Below are 24484 nucleotides of genomic sequence, written 5' to 3'. Positions count from 1 at the left end.
CCCAGGGGGATTTTCTTGTGGGGGGAGGGGGTCGGGGAAAGGATTATGTGGGAGGATTATTCCATGGAGGAATTTTTCATGGGGGGAAAAGATTTTCCATGAACAGGGTGCTGGATTTCCCAGCATTATTAAAAAAATAATCATAAATTAAATTAAAAAAAAACAAGTTTTTACAACTGAAGTGAAGAGCAGCATTAAAACTTGAAACAAATAGAAATTATTACGTATGTGAGGGGATTCGTCCCCTCGTCCCTATATCGCTCTTTACGCTAAAGTATTTTTAGTAATTTTAAAAGAGGTATTTATTCTAAGTAAACGGCGTTTGGAAATCTTTGGAATTCTTAAAGAATTGGAACAAAATTTGAACTTTAGTGCAAAGAGCGAAGTATTGTCGAGGAGGTGAACCCCTTCATATTACGTATATGAGGGAGTTTCTTCTCCTCGTCTGTGCTTTGTCTTTACGCTGAAGTTAGTATTTTGCTAAATAATGGCCGATATAAACAATAATTTGTTTGTGTTATTTTTCGGCCAATCTTAGCATTTCATATTATCTTAAGCAGCTTCTTAACTATGATTTTTATGAGATAATAAACCAAAGATATTGTATGTTCTAGGCTTTTAGTTGTTATTAAACAAAAAAAAACGAGTTTCTTCCAACTGGAAGTAAGGAACAACATTGAAACTTCAAACGAACAAAAATTATTACGTATATCATGGGGTTGCCCGCTTTTCAGTACCTCACTCTCTACGCTTATGTTTTACTTTTGTTCCAATTACTTAAGAATGATTCCTGACGCACAAGGACCGTTTAATTAGAATAATAAGCTTCTTATATATTCACGAGCATTTTAGCTTAAAGATCGAGGTATTGAGGAGGGGGCAACTCCCTCATATAGGTAACAACAACCAAAAGAGTAATCTGAAAAAATTGCGGTTCAAACAGTTCGTGGTAATGAACTGTAAGTAAGGAGTAACCGGCTCAATACTAAGCAAAACTCTAAAAACGGTTTAAAAAAAAGTTTTGAAACCAACAGATATATTAAAAAAATCAGATTTCCTGCCATTATTCAAAAAACGATCAGAAATTAATTAAAGAGTTTGACTCTTTCTCACAGATCTGTTTTTTAAAACAATAAAAAACTTTTGCGCAAAGAGCGAGGTGTTGAGGAGATGACAGCCCCTTTCATATACGGAATAATTGCTGTGTGTTTTAAGTTTTAATCTCGCTCCTTGCTTTCAGGAGAAAAAACTTTTTTTTGATTTAATTCTAGGCCTACCATGAAGGCAAAGATGTACTAAAGAAAACTGATTCATTCCTCTTGATGCTTAAATTATGCTGGCTTATCTTAATTGTGACAAGATTTTTGAAAAAAAACTAAATTTTCGCTGAGGAGGAAAATTGGGGTCTAAAGAGGGCAGTTGCCCCCCCCCTTCCCCAAAGAAAGTCAAATTCCTGCTCCAGAGAGCGTTGAACTATGATGTAGTTGGTTCAATTCTATGTTTTTTGTTATGTATTTTCGTATATTGTGAGTTTCACATATTTTAGCATCAATATTTGCGCCCAGAAACTTGCATCGGGATGGGCAAACGATTGGAAATATCCAGAAAGAGGTAGACAAGCAATAAACATAAGGCTTTTTCGCGATTAGACTCATTATCTAAACATAATAATCATTTCTGTTACAAATATCGATGGTATGTCTAACAAAAAAAAAATCCGTGATGAAATGAATACACATATCACTTATAACAAATAAATCGACATTTGACAAATTTTCTTTAATATTTTACAGAAAGTCGTTGTGCTAGGTTAATGAAACTTTCAGAGATTCTTAGGGATTAATATTTAACCTGATTCTAAAAGATCTCGTTCATATGGGTCTGCTACTTTCTTTAAAATATAGAAGAAAATTTTTCTGAAAAGCAACTGTTTAAAAAGGGGGCAGATACTGTAACGTCGGATATAGAAGATTTTTTTTTCTCGTTCACTGTTTTACAAACAATGTCGTTTTCGTAGTTTTAACTCCACGCCTCCCTGTGTGCATGTGTGGTAAATGACTTATGTTTTCAGCAATGCCAGCATAAGCATCTAAGAGGCACTTCTTGTGGAAGCTTTCCTAATAAGGCATACTAAATGCCTAAATTTTATAAAAAATATAATGTAACTAAACATGTTGGATTAACTATTTTTGTTGACTACTAAGGTCCTTTTGTTGGTCCTGCCGTGTGTTGCTGCTGCTGATTTCAAATTCAGGGTTCCATATTACGAAGCTGTAGCCAATCCCACTGTGCCAACAGAGGCCATTATGTAACTAAACCGGGAAATTTCGCAATTATTTCAATGTTCTATGTTAACCTTCTCAAAGATACTGGTGGTGGTATACCCTTGCCATTCATATCTAAGAGACGAAATTGAAAATCCTTATACAATACTAGCTGTTGGGGTGGCGCTTCGCGCCACCCCAACACCTAGTTGGTGGGGGCGCTTTGCGCCCCCAAGCCCCCCCCGCGCGCGCAAGTCGTTACGCGCATATTAGTTATGTGCCATTATAGTTGTGTCCCTGTGTCCCACCTGTGAATATAGATAGATATATTTATATTTTTAACTACGTAAAACTTGCGAATGTACAACATTCTTGGCTGTCCCATTGTCTGTGCATATAAATAGATTGTCAGGTTTACCGACTCTTGAACATGCAACATATAATTGTCCATGGAAAAAACAATCTGTATTCAGATCTATACCTCATTATTCTGATGATTGCCCTTGAGCTTTGTTGATGGTGATTGCTAATCGAACATTCCCTGTGTCCCTGTCGTCATTTATATATCCCCCTGTGCCCCCCGGCGTCCCCGTTGTTGTTGTTTCCCTGTGTCCCGGTCGTCATTTGTGTCCCGGTGTCCCAGTCTGTAATTTCTCTTTGAGTGTCGCGGTCGTCATTTATATTCCCTGTTTCACGGTGTCCCGGTCGTCATTTTTGTCCCGGTCGTCATTTGTGTTCCAGTGTCCCGGTCTGTAATTCCTCTTTGAGTGTCCTGGTCGTCATTTATATTCCCTGTGTCCCGGTCGTCATTTGTGTCCCGGTGCTTTGTTGATGGTGATTGCTAATCGAACATTCCTTGTGTCCCGGTCGCTTTCTCTTTGAGTGCCCCGGTCATCATTTATATTCCCTATGTCCCGGTCGTCATTTGTGTCCCGATATCCCGGTGTGTAATTTCGTCAATCGACAAACATGACGTCAGTCGACACACAAACATGACGTCACTCGACACACACACACAGACAACTTATTTTTATATATATAGAAGATTTTGTCCAGAAGTTTAGCATATTTTTATTCGTTCGTTAATAATTTCTGTTCGTTTTAAGCTTCAATAATAATTAAATCAAGAAGTGGAGTTAGGTTAATCCTATTGAAATAAATTAAAATATAATGAAAATATAATACTTTAGTAGCAAATTATAGAAACTATAATAGAGAACTATGGAAATCAGGCCGACCAGAACGCATTATATTAAATGGTTTCTAACCTAGCCTAATGAAAATATCAACTCTATACATAAAATATTTTATTAAGATATACCTATACTGCAGTTTATCTCTCCCACAATAAGCTGATTATCACCGAGTACATACGGTATTGGAATGGATATAGAAAGAAACCGATTCTACTCAGACAAAGAACGGGAGTGTGGTGGCTATATGACATAAGTACCTTTACACTCTTGCATTGCTTATAGTAAAGAGCCATAAGGCTTAATTTGTTATTTATTTATTTTTTCCAAAGCCACTTTATATGGAAATGTAGTCGTAGAAACTTCAGAGGTAGCTCATTTGATTGGGAATGGAGAGTTCTGGTGCTCCCTTTTAAGAGTCGAAATTGATAGAGAGCAGCAGTCCCCTCCCACACCTTATTTAGCTTCCCTCTCCTTAAAGACTGTTCTTATGGGAAAGACTGTCAGTTATGCAAGTTCAATACTATTTTAATATAGGGATTGTTTTCGGGAAATGAGCCATGATTGTTTCTGTGTCTTCGAAAGCAGTTTGGAAATTAAGCTAAAACTTTCAGGAAATTTTGAGGGGGATGTTGAGCGAATTTAAAATACACTGTGCGCATGTTGATTGTCAAAAGGTCGTATCAACAATATCTCAGTAACGTCTGAAGGTATTAAGTTGAAAAAGGGAACACCGAGGGCGATGTCGGAAATTAATTGGAGGGAAATTGATTGTTCCTTTCCTAAACCCCCACTTTTCCTCTCGAAATTTTAGATAATCAGTTTGTTCAAACAGGCAAAGGATCCAATAACTATGCCTTCGAGGATGGCATGGCCTCCGCATCTCCCCCCCCCCCGAAGCAAAGGTTGAAAATTATACGATTTTCCGATTGCTTACATATAGGGTTTATTTTTGGGAAAGGGGGGGGGGTTGATTTGGGTGGGTCCAACAAAGGCTAAAAGTATTAAGGTGAAATTTCAGTGAATGTTTAAGGGATGTTTGATAAAACCAAATTCTACTATTTGAATCCAGGTTATCAAAAGAGTGTATCTGCAACATATTAGGAATGGCCAAGGGTATTTAATTGGAGCTTTCAAGGCTGCTACGACAACTACTATTGCGACCACAACTGCGACTGTGACTACTTTTGACTGTAACAACTTGTGACCGCGACCATGATAAATTGCCAATGCAACTACTTTATATATATGCTACCAATGCTACTTATATATAATATAAATACAGAAGAGAGAATAATGAGGACTTTTTTCCCAAACAGTGAATGAACAAAACCTATTTGAATATTTCGGCCCTACATAAGGGCTGTGATCAGCAAAGAAAATAATAAAAGATGACACAAAAAAACACTTACAATAAAAGCTCTTGGTTAAAAATCCGTTTTTTAAAATAGCCTTGGCATCATTACTTCTTAACGAAAAGTTCAGCCAAGACTGTGTGATAAAAGCTAACATTTTACAAGCTAAAAAGGTTCATTCATTTCACTAACTATTTATTAAAGATTGGAATAATTTCTTATTGCAATGTTTGCCTTCTCCACAGCTAATCTTGTAGTTCTTTTGGGATTCGGCTTGTTTTTATTGGTTCCATTTTTGTTTTATTTTGAATTAGATTATTTTATATAATTAATTTTGTGTACATTGGGTTGAGTGTGTACTCACCCAAGTCTCTATTTAGGGATGTATTATTATTTAAGTTTCCTTTGACTTCGATTGCCTCGCGGACAGTTTGTTTGATTCCTTGGTCATTGCTAATTAGAATTATTTCGTTAAAGTAGAACATAATGGTTTGGATTTTCAAAAATATGATTGCTTAAAGCTGAATCGAAAGATATGGAGCTAATTTTAGATTTTAATACTTTTTCAATATTTTCTTTGTGATGCTGTAATCTTGTTCCCAAATTTTTGTGGGTTTGATCAATGTAATAATTTCCACAACTACATGGTATTTGATACACCCCTCTTAGACGATTAATTGGGGTTTTATCCTTACCAGAATTGAGAAGATTCATTATACTTAAATTACTTGTTAGGACAACATGTAAATTATTTTTTAAACAAACTTTTTTCAGTTTTGAAGTAATTTTCGGGATATAAGTTAGGTAAATTATGATGGTGGGTTTATTCGAATCATTTACTGGTGTGGGATTTAAGGCTTTAGAGGAATGTATCTTTAATCTTTGAGCAATATCATTATTTATGAGAGAAATAGGATACCCGTTGCCAAAAAGGATGTCTGTAATAAAATTTTATTCTTTTTCAATATACGGCTTTGAACAGATATAAAGTACTCTATCCACAAGAGATATTACCACGCCTCTTTGACATGTGGAGGATGGTTAGATTTGAAGTGAAGGTATCTATTATTGTGCGTCGGGTTTCTGTAAACCGTAAAATCAAGTTTATTCACATTACGTATTATCAATACATCTAGAAAAGGTATTTTTCCATCGGTTTCGGTCTTTAGAGTGAATCGCAGGTTTCTATCGTAAGAATTTAAATGCCACCGCTTATGTAATAAGCGGTGGCATTTAAATTTGTCGCTAACTTTGTTGCTTATAGCGACAAAATTAGATTTTGTCGCTGTTTTGATGAAATTAAGCTCAGAAAAAATTTGTCCCTTCCATCAAAATTAAAAATTACCTCCGTACTTTCTGTCTATTTCTTATAAAGTCTGTATAGCATCGAGTTAAAAAAGACCAGCCCAGGTTTGGAACACATCTTTCCTCTCGAATTTTTTTGTTTCGGAAGTCTCATAGAAAGTTATAAAATAGCCAAGTTTTAACATACTTTCTTTTGTTTCAGGAAACAAAAGGAGTAATTCAAACTCCCAATTTCCCTGGAAAATTCCCAGTTCCATTCCACTGCAAGTATGTTGTTGTGAACAGGAACAATAGCAACGTTATATTTACATTGACACAAATGTATTTGAAAACTGGTGTGGTGTTGAAGGAGTATACGTCCATAAATAGTACAAGCAGTATACAAGAAAATACAAAAGTTTATCCGTTAGCACATACAAGACAACCAATATTCGCTCCAAAAATGGCAAGAGTAAGTCTCCTTTATTTTATTTCTTACAATGCAGAATTGTCATGTTTTCAACATTATATATATTTGATTCCATGTTAAAAAATAGTATTGCAGACAATAGCACCTACAGGGAAAAGAGCAGTAAGCCTCAGCGACTTGTAAGACCAAACATAGCAAGTACACAATGTTGTAGCATTTAAAAACAATTAATATATAACACTTCTCTGGAGAAAAGCTAATGTTTCAGCTCCCTTTCTCTAAAAATAGTTTTGAAGTCGACATACCCCTTGGACAAATGTCAGCGGGTACCCTTGAATATAGAATAGCTTTTCCAATATTTTCGAATAATTTATGTTTGTTTGATGTGTGTGCATTGTTTATTTATGTATTCTATAAATGTTTTTGTATTTAATTGAGTAACTTGTTTTGCTAAATAGTAACTTTTCTCCGTTATTGCTGAAAAAAATGTCGTATCGAAGACTTAGCGAAGGAACGGGCATCTTTACTTTTCAACCACTTGGTTGAAATATAGCAAGTACCTGCTCAATCTCTGTTTCTTCTTCTTCCTGTTGCTCTTCTTTCTTCCTCTTCCCTGTTATTTTTCATACTTTTATTAAATGGTTTAATTTCTATTTAAACTCCCCTAGTTTTATTTGTTTTTGATCTTTTTTATATGTTGACTTTTGTGTTTGTCTTTTTTTCTCTTTAAACTGAACTCATTGTATTCATTGTCTATTTGACGTTAGAATGCTTTATTAACTACCTAATTACAAAAACTATAAACACACACAACCGACAGGGAAGGCTCAAAGAGCCTGATGTTGGACGGCTGCAATCCTCTGTTTGGCTTGTGATAGTCAATAAAAACGATCTTATCCTTTCTTCTCTGTAATTTCTCCCCCCTTCTCTATTTCTCTGTCTCCCACAGCCAGTATCCCACAGCCATGATAGTAGCTTTCAGACTGTAAAAAGAGATTTCATTAAAGCCTTCACTGTAAAAACAGAAAATGTTTTTTGGGCAATTTTCAAAAATAATTTAGTGGTAATCTCTAGCTTAAAATAATTTTTTAAATATAAAAAGATATTACGAAGGTTGTTTTAAGGTTTTGGATAATTCACTAAATCTTTCTTATTCTGTAGTCAGGTAATTCCTTTTTTTTACTACATATTATTGGCTTTTTCTTAAAATAACCAAAACATAGTGTGTTGAAGCATTATGGACCTTTATTATGGGCATCGCTATGGCATTACCTACTGCTATTTAAGTATAAGCTTAAATGCTTAAAGGTTGCATGCTTAGGTTAATTTTTCTCTAATTCACACTGTCTTAAAGAGACTTGGACCAAAAAAAACGTCTGACTTTACCCCTTACCGGTTTGGACTTTAAAACCTAGCCGGTATTTGTTTTTATGTTTTCATAAAGTCTAATTATGAATTCACTGAATTCTTTCGACGTCTGTTTTTTGAAAGGTTTCCGTTTGTTACTGAGGCGATGCAAGCGGACTTGAAATAATTTTAGTTTTTCTGCTGTAAAAATGGTGAATCAATGGCAATTTAAATTCCGCAGACAGAACAATTTGTCTAAGAAATTGTTCAAGAGGCAATAAAAATTATTGAACTGAACCATTAAATTGGTATGAATTTCAGTTTTGCGGTTTCTCATTCACGAAAAATTGCTTTGTTTTTTCTCCTAAACCCGTCACTGATTATACGGTTAAAAAGTTTTTTTGAGGACAAATAAGATATCTTTTTTATTTAATATTTAAGTTATAGCATCATAAAAAGTTTCAATTGATATCCATTTTTTAATAATAGTGATGAAAATAGACACCTAATAAAATAATTAATATGTAAAATAATTGGATAGTATAGTGTATATTCTTGACATTGTTAAAAAAATGAAACATAAACCTAGTTGTGACTTGTCTAGATCTTTTTTCAGACCGGAAAGTGAATAATTATCTCATTACCAAAAGTTTTATTAAACAAACAATAATTGTTTATATGTATGTTTGGTCCCCTGGTCTAAAAATTATTGTTGTAATTTTTCAGCCGCCATGCATAGCATTTACTGCCAAGCAATTAAATTTTTATTCTTTTTCGCACAACAAATTTAATTCCATTCTGTTTTATTTGCTGTACAAAGTAAAGCTGTTAGTGTATTGGACGCTTAAGTATTTGTTACGTCATCTATATGAAAAATGTTTTTTTTTTCCCAAAATGAAGGCTCTAAATGAATTTTTTCAAAGTCTTTTTCACAACCGAAAAGGAACAATTATCCATTTAAGAGCAATTTTGTTAAACGAATAATAAATGAATATATTTATACTTGGTCCTCTGGTATACAAATTGCTATTGTAATTATTCGGCCGCAATGCGTAGCGTTTAATAAGCGATTAAGAACCCAAAACTCACTTCACAGCTATCAAACAGGAATGCCTCTCTCTATCTAAAAGCTTGGATTCAACTGATTTGTCAACAAACAATGTTTATTTTGGAATCCCCTACTTATTCTCAAGGTTTTTCAGCTTTCAAGGGTCTCTATTTTAAGTCAGAAGACGATTTATGAAAAATATTAAGGGAAATGGTGGATTAACCCAAATTTTATTAAAGTCATGATGTATCTAGATCGTTTATTTTGCATCGGAAAATGGTATCATACCATTTTCATAGAAAAAACAGCTATATATTTTTTTATTTTCCAATAAAAAACTGCTAATTATGCTGCGCTTGGTATAACGCGCAGAGTATGTATCAATTACATCCAATCTGATGGTTTATTCATTTTTAACCCCTTGTTTATTTATCGTTTGTTCAAATATCTCAAATGAAGCAATGATGTAAACAGATTCACAAAAATTTGTTATAAAGCTTATGGGCCCAATACAAATTATAACAAATTATTAGTGCTCGACATACACAGGTCTGGTCTTTAGTGACTCTTATAAAAAGCAAAAATAAACTTGTCAACAGCAATACTTTGAGAAATAAGAGTGCAACCATGACGCATATATCGTACGCAGGAAAAAGTCTTCGGATTTTTCCTAGCTAATAGTAAGGAGTGACTATTTACAGCTACGGATCGGGTTCACTCTGATACTCTTTGGAATTGCTAGATCTTTTTGAAACTTTACGTTTATTAATAGTTGTTGCTGCCTTCGCATCCTGTTTGCGTCTGTCTTTTAATCTCAATTTGACAGCATCCTGGTTTTTCCGTTAGTACTAGTTTTTTTGTCTGCTAGCCTACTTGTTTAGATTGACTGTCATATTTTTCTTTCTAAGTTTCTGCCTTTGATCTTGTGGCACCGTTCCACATGGACTCTGCTTACCTGTTGTTCTAGAGACAATTTCTTCTTTCTCACAATTATCAAACGTTTCTACTTAGCTAAGAAAGTGCCAAACTAATAAACCTAGTCCATACATAACGGGCATTTAAAAAAAACTTTTACCATTGTTATTTAGAATTTCGACAATTTTTAATCAATTAAAAAGTCTTGAAATATGGTTTGCCAGGCCTAAATCTCTAGAGATTCACTTGTGGATAGTCTGGAAATGGCATGAGCACTCCAGGAAACCAAAAGATGGTATGTGCACCCGAGCTTTCAAATTTCCTTTTTTTGATCATGTGTTCGTTTCTATTCTCTTAGTTGGAAGACAGTATCATACCAACTGTTAGCTCCTTTGTCTTGAAAAATATAGGTAACTGTTCAATAAAAGTGTTGATTTAAATTTTTCCTCACATAACTTCAAAATCCTATAAAGATTGAACTACTATTTTTAATGAAATTTGCACATGATATCATAACGTCATGTAATTGGCACTGCGTAGAAGATATCAAAAGATATCCCTTTTTTAAAGTCGTATTTACTCCAACTCAATCACTTTTGGTTACTTAAATAGGGCAGTTGAACTTCTAATTTCCGTTTGAATTAGACCTCTCTCTTTTGACCCTTTACCTTCTCTTGCATCTCTTCTAACCGCATACTTCGTTGTACGTCATGTTCGTTCACGATTCATTATGATTCTCGCTATTGGTTCGCAAGTCTCCTAACCGCAGATTCCATTGTGCTACATTTTTGTCCTACTGCATCAAACATTTTTTCCATGCGTTTTGCTTTAGATGTTTAGATCTATTCGTCCTCTTGTACAGTCTTTATGACGGCATAGATAATAATTCAATAGAGACCAGGCATATTTCGTTTCATAAATCCTCTAAAATAAATAAAATATGTAATAGCACAATAGTCGCATTATTCTTTAGTTTGAAGTCATTGGGGATTCGTCGCAATTCTCGACTTTGCTTCTCTTCTAACCGCAGATTTTGTTGCGTGCCATTTCCATATGTGATTTGATTCTCGCTATCACTTATCTTCTAACCGCAGACTCATTGTGTATCATTTTCATTTGCAATTTGTTGCGATGGCCCTTGTCGCATGTCTTCTAACCATAGATTTTGCTGTACTTAATTTTCGGTCATCATTACCTCCAACATTTTTTCAATGTCTATTTCTATAGATATTCGGATTAATTGTTCATCTTGTTCTCCTTCCCATTTGCTCTATCCACAGATATCGTTGCACGTCATTTTTGTTTGCGATTCGATGTGATTCCTATTGTCACCTTGCATGCCTTCTAACCAAAGATTTCGAGGAATTTCATTTTGTTCATCATTGCCACGGGCATTTTGCCATGAATTTTGCTTTAGTTGTTCGGATTCATTCATCATCTTGTATAATTTCGCTTGACGTCATTGAAGCCAATTCAGTAGCGACCAGGGATGTTCCCTTGTACATAGGCCTACCCTCTGAAATATTTAAATTGCGCAGTAGTCTATATATCGTCCCAACTTTAGTTTCAAGTCACAGTGCGGCAAACCAGATCCTTGAATTAAGTAATTAAATTGAATTCAAGAAATTTTGGCTTGAATTCGATTTATCTTTCCTGATTATCTTTTAGAGAATTATAACTTTTATAGGACTTGTATTCTCACGATTGGGAACCTCAGAAATATTTTTACCTATTTATTTTTGGGCGTCATCAAAATAATGCGTTCTTTCATTCCATTGTAATTTTGATTTGTCTTCTAGCCGCAGATTTCACTGCGTGATTTCATTTGTCATCCGTTATAATGCTCGTTGTCACATAGCTTCTAGCCATAGACTTTGGTGTGCTTCATTTTTTATATAATTTTTTTGTTATTTTATCTATGTCTTATTTTTGTCTATGTCTATGCCAGATTTTTGAGGTTTACATTTGAAATGTTGAGGATGTCTCTCCCTGTCTTGCACACCTTTCAAGGGGGCAAACGCACCATAAACAAGTTATGCCATTAGGATTACATTGCTAATATGCCACAAAATCAATCAAAATCAAAAGATTGCTTTCTTAGTTCAACAAAGAGCTATGAGCTATTGACTCAGGTATCGTTCGCAGAGCATCTTCTTTAGCTAGTAATGGTGATGTTCGTGGTGATATTTTCATGGAAGTCAGAATAAGTGTTGTGTGTTAGGTCCTAGACGGTCAATCATTTTCGTCAAAAGCTTCCGTTAATCGATTGACTCAAACATGATTGACCCTCTAGGAATCCGTTTGACGCTTGAGTCAAGTGCTAACGGCGATTAATAGAAAGTTTAAATAGCTCAGTCATTTTGATTAAAAGTAGTGTGTTTCATTAGCTTTGGTCGAGATTGAAGGGCTGATTGAAGGGTCGATAGAAAGTTGACTCAATCCCACGTCGATCGATTGACGAAAACTTTTGATCAAAATGATTGACCGTCTAGGGCATTCTTTAAAGCAGTTATTGCTGGTATTACGAGAGGTGGTGTAATACTTGGTGATAGGAATGGTCATGATGATGATGCTAACACTCAGAGGTTCTCAAGAATGTTGTTCATAGAGTGGAGTTTTTGATTTCTATGTGGGAAGGTATTTTAAAATAATTCGAAGTGACTTTATACATGGATTTGACATTGTCTACTGTTATACTGGTCACCATGCTGAGATTTGAGATGCCAGTGAGGTTTGGGATTTTTCAGATTGACATTTGCCATTCTAATTTTACTTCATGCGTATGTAAACCGAAAAAAGCCATACTTGCGGAATTTAAAAGCTTTACAAAATGCACGAAAAAGGGTCTCAGTGAACCAATTCATTTATTTTTGTTCAATCTAAGGTAATGGTCCTTCTCTGTTTTTTTTCGTTGATATTATTTATTTTACAGTTATATTACCCTCATTTTCGGTGAAAAGTTGTTTCTACCTATAACAAATGGAAATTAACATGATTCATAAGCAGTTAGGCCATTAAGCATACTAATATAGCTTAACCTTCGATTCTTATTCTTCCTTTTTTTTTTAGTCTTCAAAAAGTCCATACCCTGCGATAGAGGTCGATTTGAAAACTCTGAAGAATGCCAATATTCGTGTTTTAGACAATTTACTTGACATTTATGGTTTTAATATAACCTATGAGATTGTCCCAGCTTCGACAGCAGGCAGCAAAAGTCCATGGCGGATAAGAGGGGATGCTCCAGGAGAATGTGCTAGTCCTGCCAGCTGTTCATACAATGGACATTGCTATGCCAGCTCTGACTTCAAGTAAGGTTTATTAGATACTGTAATCTCACAACACAGAAGTGTTAAACGTCCTGTTTTTTTAGCAGATCTTCCAATTTCTACGTCGATACATTTGCAGTCCTGGAATGGTTTCTGTGTTATCTTTTTTTCTGTTTCCATGTTAACTATCCCTTATTTAAATTACGAGATAAATAATATAATACTGTTAACAGTGTTTTAATGAAACTACAATCAAAACTGTCTGTGAATCATACTGCATAATGAACCTATATATAGGCTGATAATACAGCAAAAATACAGAATTTATGTCAGATTAAAGCTCTTCTGCGCTTATAAATAGGAGTAGCTAGACTTTGATGCCAAGGCTACGTGAAGTGTTGTAGAAACTGTGCCCATTACTAAAGTTGGCAGAGCTGTCACAGCGACTAAGTCTTCTTGATAAATCTTTTTTTTTTCACATGTGTCGTATGCAGTAGAATGAAACACTCTTAAATTAACAAGCTGAAAATTATAAAAATTTGGATACACTGAAAACCATCTTGGAAATCTCTGCGTCCAAACAATTTTGTTTCATTTTCCTATAAGACAGTCCTGAATTGTTTCGTGATGCTCTAGGCGATTCGTAATTTGGTTTATTTATAGATATGAATACAGGTGTCAACCAAAATAATAAATGTGGGCAAAGAGCTCATGCAGGTACTTCCTTCAAGAGGGTGCCCTTTAAGTTACCAAATTCAAACATAATTGCTAAAAGAGACAACCAGAGCCACAGTAGCTGATCCGTGCCATGTTTAACTTAGATCTGATGGGTTCAGATTATGAAATTTCTTTCGTACATGTCAGACTGAGCAAGACAGCATGGAACTAAAACCGTAATTTTCGATTTGGTAGAGCTAAATTCGGTCAGCCAGCTAAGAATTAGACATTGGACATGGACGTTTGAGAAACTAAACTCTTGTTTTCTCGCAAAAGAAGCTTCGATAGGTGAATATCAGGATTAGACAAGCATTACTATGAGTTTAGTCATCGTCCCAACCTGGTACATTTCCTGATGTCAATAATGTAGGTACTCCTCATTCTCTCCCCAAAGATACCAAATTCACATCAAAGACGCAAATACATGCCGATGACACTAGCCGTTACTTCTGTATAAGTTTGATTCAGTTTAAAATTAGACTAACCGTTTTGGTGAATTCCCACAAATAAATTGCAAATCTCAACAGCTGGGATATTAGTGCTCACCTTCCACCAGCCCTTGATACAATCTGATAACTTGCTCCGAGGTATACGTAAAAAAAAACCACGCCTCCTCCCAACGTCAGTCAGTCATCACTAGCTTAGGATCCATTTAGATTTCAAAAAATATGAGACCGTCTTTTACTAACCACCAAGTTTGGTTTTCATCCAAAAACCTGGCCTAGAAGGTCTCGTCCAGACAAAAATTAAACCGTGCCCCGAGCACGTTAACACATTACATACCAAGCCTATCCGTCAACGTTGTTTACCAAGATGCGGTCTTTTTAGGATTCCTGAGTTTTTACGTTATTTCTCAATTATTTGTTCTGCAAGATTGTTTCATAACACGATTGTTCATCATCTGCCTCAATAGTACGCTTTGAAATATAATGTTACGCCCGCAAAAAAATATATATATATATATATATATATATATATATATATATATATATATATATATATATATATATATATACTCCCGTAGCTTAAATTGCTTTAATAGCTGGAACATGGTGAACATTTGAATTGGCTGTCTTAAGCAGAATATTGAGTTTGTTAAGTTCCTTGCCTAACTGCAACAGGAATTGATAAAACGTTATATTTATCAAGCAGGGTCCTGCCGGGACCCCAAGCGCGTTATTACTTTTGTACGTTTTTTTAATGAATGTTTTTTATGCATAACTATGAAAATCTCATGCAGGAGGTATAGAAAAATCAAGGTTAAAATGGTTGTCATAATTACAGCACAATCATCAAAAAACGCCTTCTGGGGTCCTTCAAAGAACCCCCTTGGTATGTTTGTGGGGTACATATTCTTTAAGAGACATTTAAGATGCTTGCTTTTACTTCTTATTAAGTTTTGTTGAGCTTCGACAACATTTTCTGCTACAAGCGACGACAAAATTAAGGGCCCATCTACCCATGGAGATAGAATAAGTATTAAGCTCTAACAAGAACAGCTATGACACTCATTCTCACTTGTAACCAAAGTTGATTGAGATTCAATACCCCTTTTATTCTAGAATATCTGATGAAAAGAGTTTGGGGAACCGGATTACCTGATGACAAGAGTTTAGGGGTTCATTCCCTTCCCCTGCAAAGATCAACTTGAGTCTGGATCCAAAATAGACATAATTGGAATGCTTACTTTTAATTTTCAGGAGCTTCGGTAGAAAGACGAAAGTACTTTTTGGTAGAAATTTTGGTAACTAGAATCCAGGGACCCTCTCTCTACAGGGCTAGATTATGTGCATAAAAGCTAATTGTATATGAAAGCAGTTTTTCACCTCATCAGTGTCAGTTGAGATTTGATAACCCATTCTGGTAAGCCCAAATGACAAAACTCTGGAAAACTGAATTAGAAACTCTGGAAAACTGAATGGAAAACTGAAACAATGAATTAGTTTGGTTCCAGCTGAGCTTGTTTTAGTCTATTGCTTGGCCGAAGCTTAAAAGGCGTAAACAAATTTCGTAAAATTCGATTAAGATGGTAAATTTTTATTAAATCAAAAAAGTGGAATATGAAAAATAATGGAGTATGAAAAATTCATGTCCTTAAAAAAAAGTGGATAGTAAAATTGACGCCTCCAGAAATATTTACTTGAACCCTAGAAGAGTACCAAAATTCTCGTTCTGAGGGTTTTAATAGACAATACTATAATCCGCACGAATCCAAAATGACAAGATCCCTAAGAAGGAGCTAATAGTCTAGGGAAACTGTAAAAAAGGGGTCAACCTCAAACAAATTGCTGTGCACATGATTATTTCACTACCCTACCCAGAAGTGTGTATGATTAGAATCCGAAAAGTTTAGCATTCTAGCTCTTTCAAAAATTTGAGTGTTTTGAGGTTGAATTCGAGATTGAAGAAAAAATTTTGATTGAGTAGATACCAGAAAATGTGATTGGATATGTCATTTCTAGGCTCTATTTTTTGCTGATGAACATGAAACTAAATGTTTAAAGTCAAAGAATTTTTTGGGGCTTGAAGCTTTAGTGATTTTGGGGGAGAGGCTCCAGGAAGTTGTGAAAAAAAGGTGGCAACCTAGAACAAATTGCTATAAAAATGATTCCTTCACTACCCGAGCAAAAAATATGTGCTGATTCCGAATTCAAAAGGTTTGCCGCTCTAGATCTTTCGCAAATTTGAGTTTTTTGAGGTTAAATTTGAGGTTTACGCTAAAAATGTTGATTTAATAAATACCAGCAAATGTGATTAGATATGTCATTTATACGCTATTTTTTCCTGATGAACATGAAACTAAATGTTTAAAGTCAAAAGAATTATTCGTGGCTTAAAGCTTGGCAAAGCTATTCAAAAATTTGGTCTTCTTCTTCGCTACCTTCTAGAATCCCTTGCTTTTGAAACTTTTAAGGTTGTTAGCGCCTCAACCAAAGTGTTCATCTGTAAAACATGTTTAAGTGATGTTTGCTTGATTGTACATACATTCTGTTTAAATTTCAAGCTGGTCCAATTACTTGGGCCATTGTTTACTTTTTTACTAAAATTTAGCAGCATAAAATGGGCCCATGAACTTTGGGATGTGCATTTCATGTTCCTCCGGAGGTACGTTTTAATAATCCTGAGTGAAATTACTATTTAAAAATTCCATTAGCTGCCTTTAAAAAATGCGGGGAAGCCCCTGAGCAAAATAAGGCTTAGGAAGGGGAGTGGTGATTATCGTCCCATCAGTTTGAGCCCTGAAAAGAAAACTAGAACTTTCAATTTCCAATCGGAAGTTTCAATTTTTAGGTTCTACTTTAATGTTTTATTCTTTCTATACGGAGTGGCCAGGGGAAAAACAACGGTGACAGTTTCATAATGGTAGCCGTATATGGTGCATATATGGCTGTTATCAAAGCTAATATATTTACTCTAATATGCGTAACTTATACCAGCTGTATCTTCTCTTTAGGAGAGAAGTGAGAAACTTAAACTGACGGAATGTTTTCCACCAGGATTGGGGACAAAAAAAGTAGCTCAAGTAATCCATTTCCAGCTTTCTCGATAAATTGCTACAATTTTCTTTCATTCCTTCCTTAAATTAGTCTTTACAGACATTAATTAGATTCTGTAATTGACCTAAAAACTTTCTAACTTTCCACAACATTTGGAACATCCCTGCATTCGATAAGATAGCAAAACAGAAAGAAGAGTCATGGCATTTTTCTTGGACTAAAAACAACATACGAACTGCTTCGGACAGTGACTGATCAGTCCAAAACAAAAATATCAAGTTCCAACTTTAATAATAATTTGATTTCTTCTAGGAATTGAGAGGTCAGGAAACTTTCGATCTTTTCTGAAAATACTGATGCAAAGTAAAAGGAAAATTGAGTCCATTCTTGGAAAAGGACGGAAATAGAGTGTATTATTACAGAATATTAGATTTAGTGGTTTTTGGTTTCTCAAACGAAAGACTATTAAAGCATAGTCGATTCCGATTAGTTACGAATCGGTATTAACATTTCAACTGCTCCCAATACAAGCAAAAGTTGACAAAAAAAAAGGACGAATGTGCAAAAATAATATCAGCATTCTTGCTAAATAATTTAGCTTTTAAAATAAAAAAAAGTAATTTGTCATTTTTGGCAAATAAATAGTTTTGGCGAAAGCAAGTATGCTAAATCTATATATATAAAAATAAGTTGTCTGTGTGTGTGTGTCGAGTGACGTCATATTTGTGTGTCGACTGACGTCATGTTTGTCGACTTACGTCATTATAGGGATTGAGCTGTATGCGACATGAAGTTTTTTTCGACTGACGTCATGTTTGTCAACTGATGAAATTACATACCGGACCACAAATGACGACCGGGACACAGGGAATATAAATGACGACCGGGAACTTCAAAGAGTAATTACAGACTGGGACACCCGGACACAAATCACGACCGGGACACAGGGAATATAAATGACGACCGGGACACAGGGACACAACTACAACGGGGACGCCGGGGGCACAGGTGGGATATATAAATGACGACCGGGACACAGGGATTGTTCCAATAGAAATTACAGACCGGGACACCGGGACACAAATGACGACCGGGACACCGGGACACAGGGAATATAAATGACGACCGGGACACTCAAAGAGAAATTACAAACTGGGACACCGGGACACAAATGACGACCGGGACACAGGGAATATAAATGACGACCGGGACACAGGGACACATCATTAGAATAATGAGGCATAGATCTGAATACGGATTGTTTTTCCATGGACAATTGTATGCTGCATGTTCAAGAGTCAGTAAACCTGACAATCTATTTACATGCACAGACAATGGGACAGCGCAGAATGTTTTATATTCGCATGTTTTACGTAGTTAAAAACATATATCTATCTCTATCCACAGGTGGGACACAGGGACACAACTACAATGGCGCGTAACTAATATGGCGCGTAACGACTTACGCGCGCGGGGGGGCTGGGGGGGCGCGAAGCGCCCCACCAACTAGGTGTTGTACATACTAAAAATTTTCTAGAATATGTTGCCTGTGACTAACTCAAACACATAAGCAAACACAGCAAAACATTTTATATGTCATACGATGTGTCCATCTGGGATATAAAAATGGCTGATCATCTACAAAGGGGGAAAGGGGAGAGGGCCAGAAGAAAATTTTTAACGGAAATTGAAACTTTATAAGAAGAGCTGAACGAAACTTGGATAAATATAGGTTGAGGAGCAGCTTAAGCAGCTTTGTTGGACTCCAGTGGCTTGGTTTTTGCAATGAGCTGTCAGTGATAGTAGTAGTAGTAGTAGCAGAATTAGTAGCATATGTGTTAATAATCTTAGAGAATTTTGAACATGTTTAGAATCAAGGAAAAGCTTCAATTAGTGTAATAGCAAGCGTTTCTAAACATTTAGGACACTTCTTAGGACAAAAAATATCTCTGGGGGTTAATATGCATTCCGAAGCTTTTTACCTTTGCCTCTGTGTCTCTTATATGACTATTTTAGTCCAACTATGCCACCTCAAACTACTTTTATTACAGATTGAATACATATTTTAGAATGGAAGAGGTACTGGTTATGATTGCTATTTACCCAAAAGTATTGTCAAATCGTACATCAAAAGTGTTGAAACCAAACTTAATTCTAAACGCCAGTTAGGTTTATGTTATTCTTGCCTTCAACTAAAGTTTAGACTAAAGCAGAGCTTAGTTTGTTAGCTGTCGTGCAGCCTTAATCTATTCAAAATACTATAACATTAACAATTTTCTTAATTTTACAGAAATTATTCATGTTCCTGTTTTCCCAATTATTGGGGCTCTAACTGCCAAAAAGGATATCAATGCAACTCAAAAGATGACAACGCATCTGTGGAAGAGAGAAATCCTTGTCAAAATGGTGGATCTTGCTCGTAAGTACCATGGACTAGTATGATTATAACTGTTGAAGTCTCTGTCAGATTTTTTTATTTTTTTTTATTAGGAGAATTAATGAATTCCGAGTGATTCGGAAGTCAATTAAACCGACTAATTCAAGTTCACTCCTCAGGTAATGTTACTTGGTATATCATGCTTTATCGATCAAAAATGACATATTAGGTGTTGATATTAATTGGTATCCTCCTATCATCAGAATTTGAAGGTCTTAACGGTCCATATTTTGAATAGAAAATCCATAGATAAATTAGAAATGGGATAAAATTGCTTACAAACTAAGAAGCGTCTTTGTTTTCTATGATTCAACGATCCTTTAGGCTTAAGAGGTTCTTTTGCAACGCGTCTCCATGCATCTATCTTATATGCTATAGCACCAAAAACTATACTTTTACCCCACTATTTCATGAAACAGACCAGTGTCGTGCAGCAGTTTTTTACAAGTACACTTTGAAAGCAATGATAGATAGTTCATGGTTACGAACTGCAAGTGTGGAATGACTCAAGCCAGTAGTAAACGAAACTCTAAAAAAAGAATCTTGATAATAGTTATTACATCAAAAGAAATTTGCTTTTTATTCTGATCCTAAATATATCAAATTTAATGTTGCCCATCAAAAGCTACGAGCCTTAGAAAATTCAACTGCTTTTCGAAAAAGGGGGAATACCCCTAATAAGTCAAGTGATCTTAATGAAAATCCCACCGTCAAATTCAGAATAACGGAGGTCATTACTGTAGATGTTTGATGCTCGTATCTACAGAAATGTGGATTCTTTTTTTTTATATAAGAAAAGTCATGGATGCATGTTTGTTTTATTAATTTTTTTTTGGCTATTTTGTTTGTTTTGTTTTTTTTCCCAGGGGTGATCGTATAGAACTAATGGTTCAAAAAGATCTATAGATTGAACAGACATTGAACAAACATTAAAATTCAAGTGCCCTTTTTATATGGCCAAAAAGATTGTAGGGAAATAGCCCCCCTTCCACTCCCCTTTCCCCCCCAAAGAAATGGCTCGGCATATTTGAAAGTTCGGATAACTATGCCTCTGTGGATGAAATAACCCCCCACAACTCCTGGGGAAAAGGCTTTAAACTATGAAATTTGCCCATTTTAGATATATAGTATCTGTTTCGGGGAGGGGGAGGTACAAAATGATATCTAATCCCTCTTGACTCTTTTAATTTCAATATTGGCAATAAGGGGGCGGGGATAATAGTGCACCTCCCATTTCGACAGTCTTTTTCTATACACCACACAGTATTACATTCACCTTGCCACGCGCACAGAGATGGAAAAGCTGTGGCGGAGAATCAGAAGCCTCACCAGAAAATTATTTTACAGAAGAAGGAGGTGGGGTGTGTGGCAACTACGAAGAGGAATTTCTCTAAGTGATTTTAAGTGGTAATGTTTCTCTTTTCCTATTTGTATACTATGTTTTAATGCATCTAAACATATGTTTACAACGTATTTAAACACCAAATAAAACAGCGGGTTAAGCAAACAAATTAAACACCAGTTATTGCAACGCAATTAAACAGCCATATCACAGAGGTCACGACGGCTTCAGCTGCGTAGAAGATCAAAACTCATGCAGAATTTCCATCCATATGAATAATAATAGCCATCTCTGTCCAGACGAATTTCTCAGGCGCAGAAATACTAATACAATCTTCGATTCAACAAAACTTCGATTCAGCAAAAATTTAGACTTAACATTCAAATTTTATCTAAACTTTTCTTTGTAATCCAACATTCTAATTCTTAAGCCAAAAAAAAACGGAATGCTGCTAATTTACTTCCAATTACTGATATATACATCTTAACAGCAATAAATCGGGGGCTTATGGAGCCAGTAGCCCACATCATATATTGGTTAGACATAGGCATGATTTAAAAAACAATCAGAAATTAAATAAAAAACACTTTTTTTCAAGTGGATGTTATTACCAATATTAAAACTTAAAACGAAAAGAATTATTCAGTATATGATGGGGCTTGCCCCCTCCCCAAGCCTTTACTCTTTACGGTAAAGTTTGACTTTTGTCCCAATTCTTCAAGAACGGTTGCTGAAACACAAGTGCCGTTGAAATTGAATAAGAAGAGCACTTAAAGCAATTAAAGTACTGAAAAAAGAGCGAAGAGCATAGGAGTGAGTGCCCCTCCCCATTTAAGGGATGCTCTATGTTCGTTATGAGTTTTAAAGCTGCTGCTTACTTTCAGTTGAAAAATTTACTTTTTTTATTTAATAGCTGAACAAAGTATTAGCGAGCGAATTCACTCCAGAAATCTTTCAGTTTCACTCTACAGTCAGTTTTCGTTAATGTGAATTTCTAAAAGCTAAAAAGATCCTCTGAGGGTAAGATACACGTACTCGTATAAAAGGCAGCACAACAGCCCTTTTTATATAAAGAGCGAAATTGGCTCTATGTGTTATCAGAGAATCAGGTAGCTAAGCAACTGCAGTATATGCTTTCGTTTGTTCTTTACTAGGTTTCAGATCGCTGCGACGACTAGTACTGCCACTGCTACTATTGCTCTACCATTAGTGCCAACTACTAATACTACTAACACCACCACCACTACTACAACTACTACTACTACTACTACTACTACTGCTACTACTACTACTACTACTACTACTACTACTACTACTACTACTACTACTACTACTACTACTACTACTACTACTACTACTACTACTACTACTACTACTACTACTACTACTACTACTACTACTACTACTACTACTACTACTACTACTACTACTACTACTACTACTACTACTACTACTACTACTGCTACTACTACTACTACTACTACTACTACTACTACTACTACTACTACTACTACTACTACTACTATTACTACTACAAAAACTACTACAATCACCACTACTACTACTACTACTACTACTACTACTACTACTACTACTACTACTACCACTACTTCTACTGCTACTACTACTACTACTACTACAACGCCTACTACTAATACTACTACTAGAGCTGTTACTACTACTACCACACCTACTAGTGCAACTACCACTACTACTACTACTACTTCTATTCCTACTACTACTACTACTGCTACTGTCACCACTACTGGTACTGCTACTACTGTTACTACTACTACTACTACAACTGGTACTACTACAACTACTATTACTATTGCTACTACTGCTGCTGCTACTACTACCTCTACTACTGCTACTACTACTACTACCACTACTACTACTTCTACTTCTACTACTAACAACCGGACTACTACTTCTAGTAGTACTAAAACTAAGGATATTAAGGTGAAGTTTTTTGAGAATGTTAAGGGGGAGATTGTTAACGGAGAAATCAAATCACGCTATTTGCATGCCGGTTGTCAAAAGGGCGTATCAGCAGTATCTAAAAAACGGCTTAGTGTTTTAAGTTGAAATTTACAGGATATATTAAGGGTGATATTGAACAAACCAAAAGGTACTATGTGCATACTACCACCTCTACTGCTACTACTACTACTGCTATCACTGACACTACTTTTGCTACTGCTACTGCTACTGCTGCTAAGAGTATTCAGTTGAAATTTTCTAAGAAAATACTGAGAAATGTTGAACTATATCAAAACACACTATATGCCGGCAGACTGTAAAAAAAGGGTCAGTAGTAGCCCAGGAACAGCGTAGGGTATTAAGTTGAGCCTTTTGGGGCATGTGAGGGATGTTGAACTAATCAAGAGCTAATTTGTGCATACCGCTACTATTATTAATACTAATACTACCGCTGATACTACTGCTGCTACTATTACTACAGCTACTAAAGCTAGTACTAATACTAAGACGAAAGGGTATTGAAGTAAAAATTTTATGGAATGTTAAGGTGATGTTGAACGAAACCAGTACGCAATATTTCCATGCAAGTTGTCAAAATGGTATATCAGCAATGTCTCAGGAACGGCTTGAGGAATTAAGCTGAAACTTTCAGGGAATGACGAGTGGTATGTTCAACTGACCAAGAGGCAGAATGTGTATACTAAAAATGCTACTACTACTCCTACTGCTGAAACCACTGCTACCCACCCACTACTCCTGCTACTAATACTATTATTTCTACTACTATGGCTACTGCTACTACTACTAGGGCTAAGGGCAACAAGGTGCGAATTGGAGAGAATGTTGGGGAAGTTGAAACAAATTAAAACACACTATATGCGTTAAGGTTGTCAAAAGAGTGCATCAGCAATGTCTAAGGAATGGACTAGATGATTATGTCGGAGCTTACAGGGTATATTAAAATGGATGTTGAACTAACCAAAAAGCCTTCTGTGCATGTTACTACTACTTCTTTTACTGCTACTGCAACAATTACCACTACTGTTTCCACTGTTAATGCTGTTACCGCTGATAGGCCAAATACATCAGGGTTACAATGCAGCACTACTGAAAATTGTGTGATAGTGCTATGCTCCTACTGCTATGACTGCTAATGCTAAGGGTACTATGGTGCGAATACCTAGGGGTGCTAAGGTGAAAATTTCTGGAAATGTTGCAGGGATGTTGACTAAATCAAAAGGCACTATGTGCATGCAAGTTTTCAAAAAATCGTGTATATTGAACTAATCTAAAAAGAACTATGTCCATGCACGTTGCTAAAGGCGTATCAGCAATATCTCCAAAGTGGCTGGGGTTATTTCAAATGAATCTTATAGAGCATGTTGAGGGGGACTTTGAAATATCTA

The 24484-nt window shown here is 35.6% G+C and overlaps 1 protein-coding gene across 11 annotated transcripts in view; it reads left to right on the top strand.

Moving 5' to 3' along the window:
- LOC136033020 (uncharacterized) overlaps positions 1-24484 on the top strand; it is a 408980-nt gene that overhangs the window by 122110 nt on the left and 262386 nt on the right. For all 11 annotated transcript variants that reach the window (XM_065713569.1, XM_065713568.1, XM_065713566.1 and 8 more), the window contains 3 exons: positions 6320-6568; positions 12906-13144; positions 19607-19735. In XM_065713569.1, the coding sequence (XP_065569641.1) occupies positions 6437-6568; positions 12906-13144; positions 19607-19735 (500 nt within the window). In that variant the 5' untranslated portion in view covers positions 6320-6436. The remainder of the gene's footprint in view (positions 1-6319; positions 6569-12905; positions 13145-19606; positions 19736-24484) is intronic.

The sequence above is a fragment of the Artemia franciscana genome, chromosome 11 (genome assembly GCF_032884065.1).
Source record: "Artemia franciscana chromosome 11, ASM3288406v1, whole genome shotgun sequence".
In the NCBI taxonomy this organism is placed as follows: domain Eukaryota; kingdom Metazoa; phylum Arthropoda; class Branchiopoda; order Anostraca; family Artemiidae; genus Artemia; species Artemia franciscana.
The sequence above is the reverse complement of the archived record's forward strand: the minus strand, read 5'-3'. Positions and strand labels throughout refer to the sequence as shown.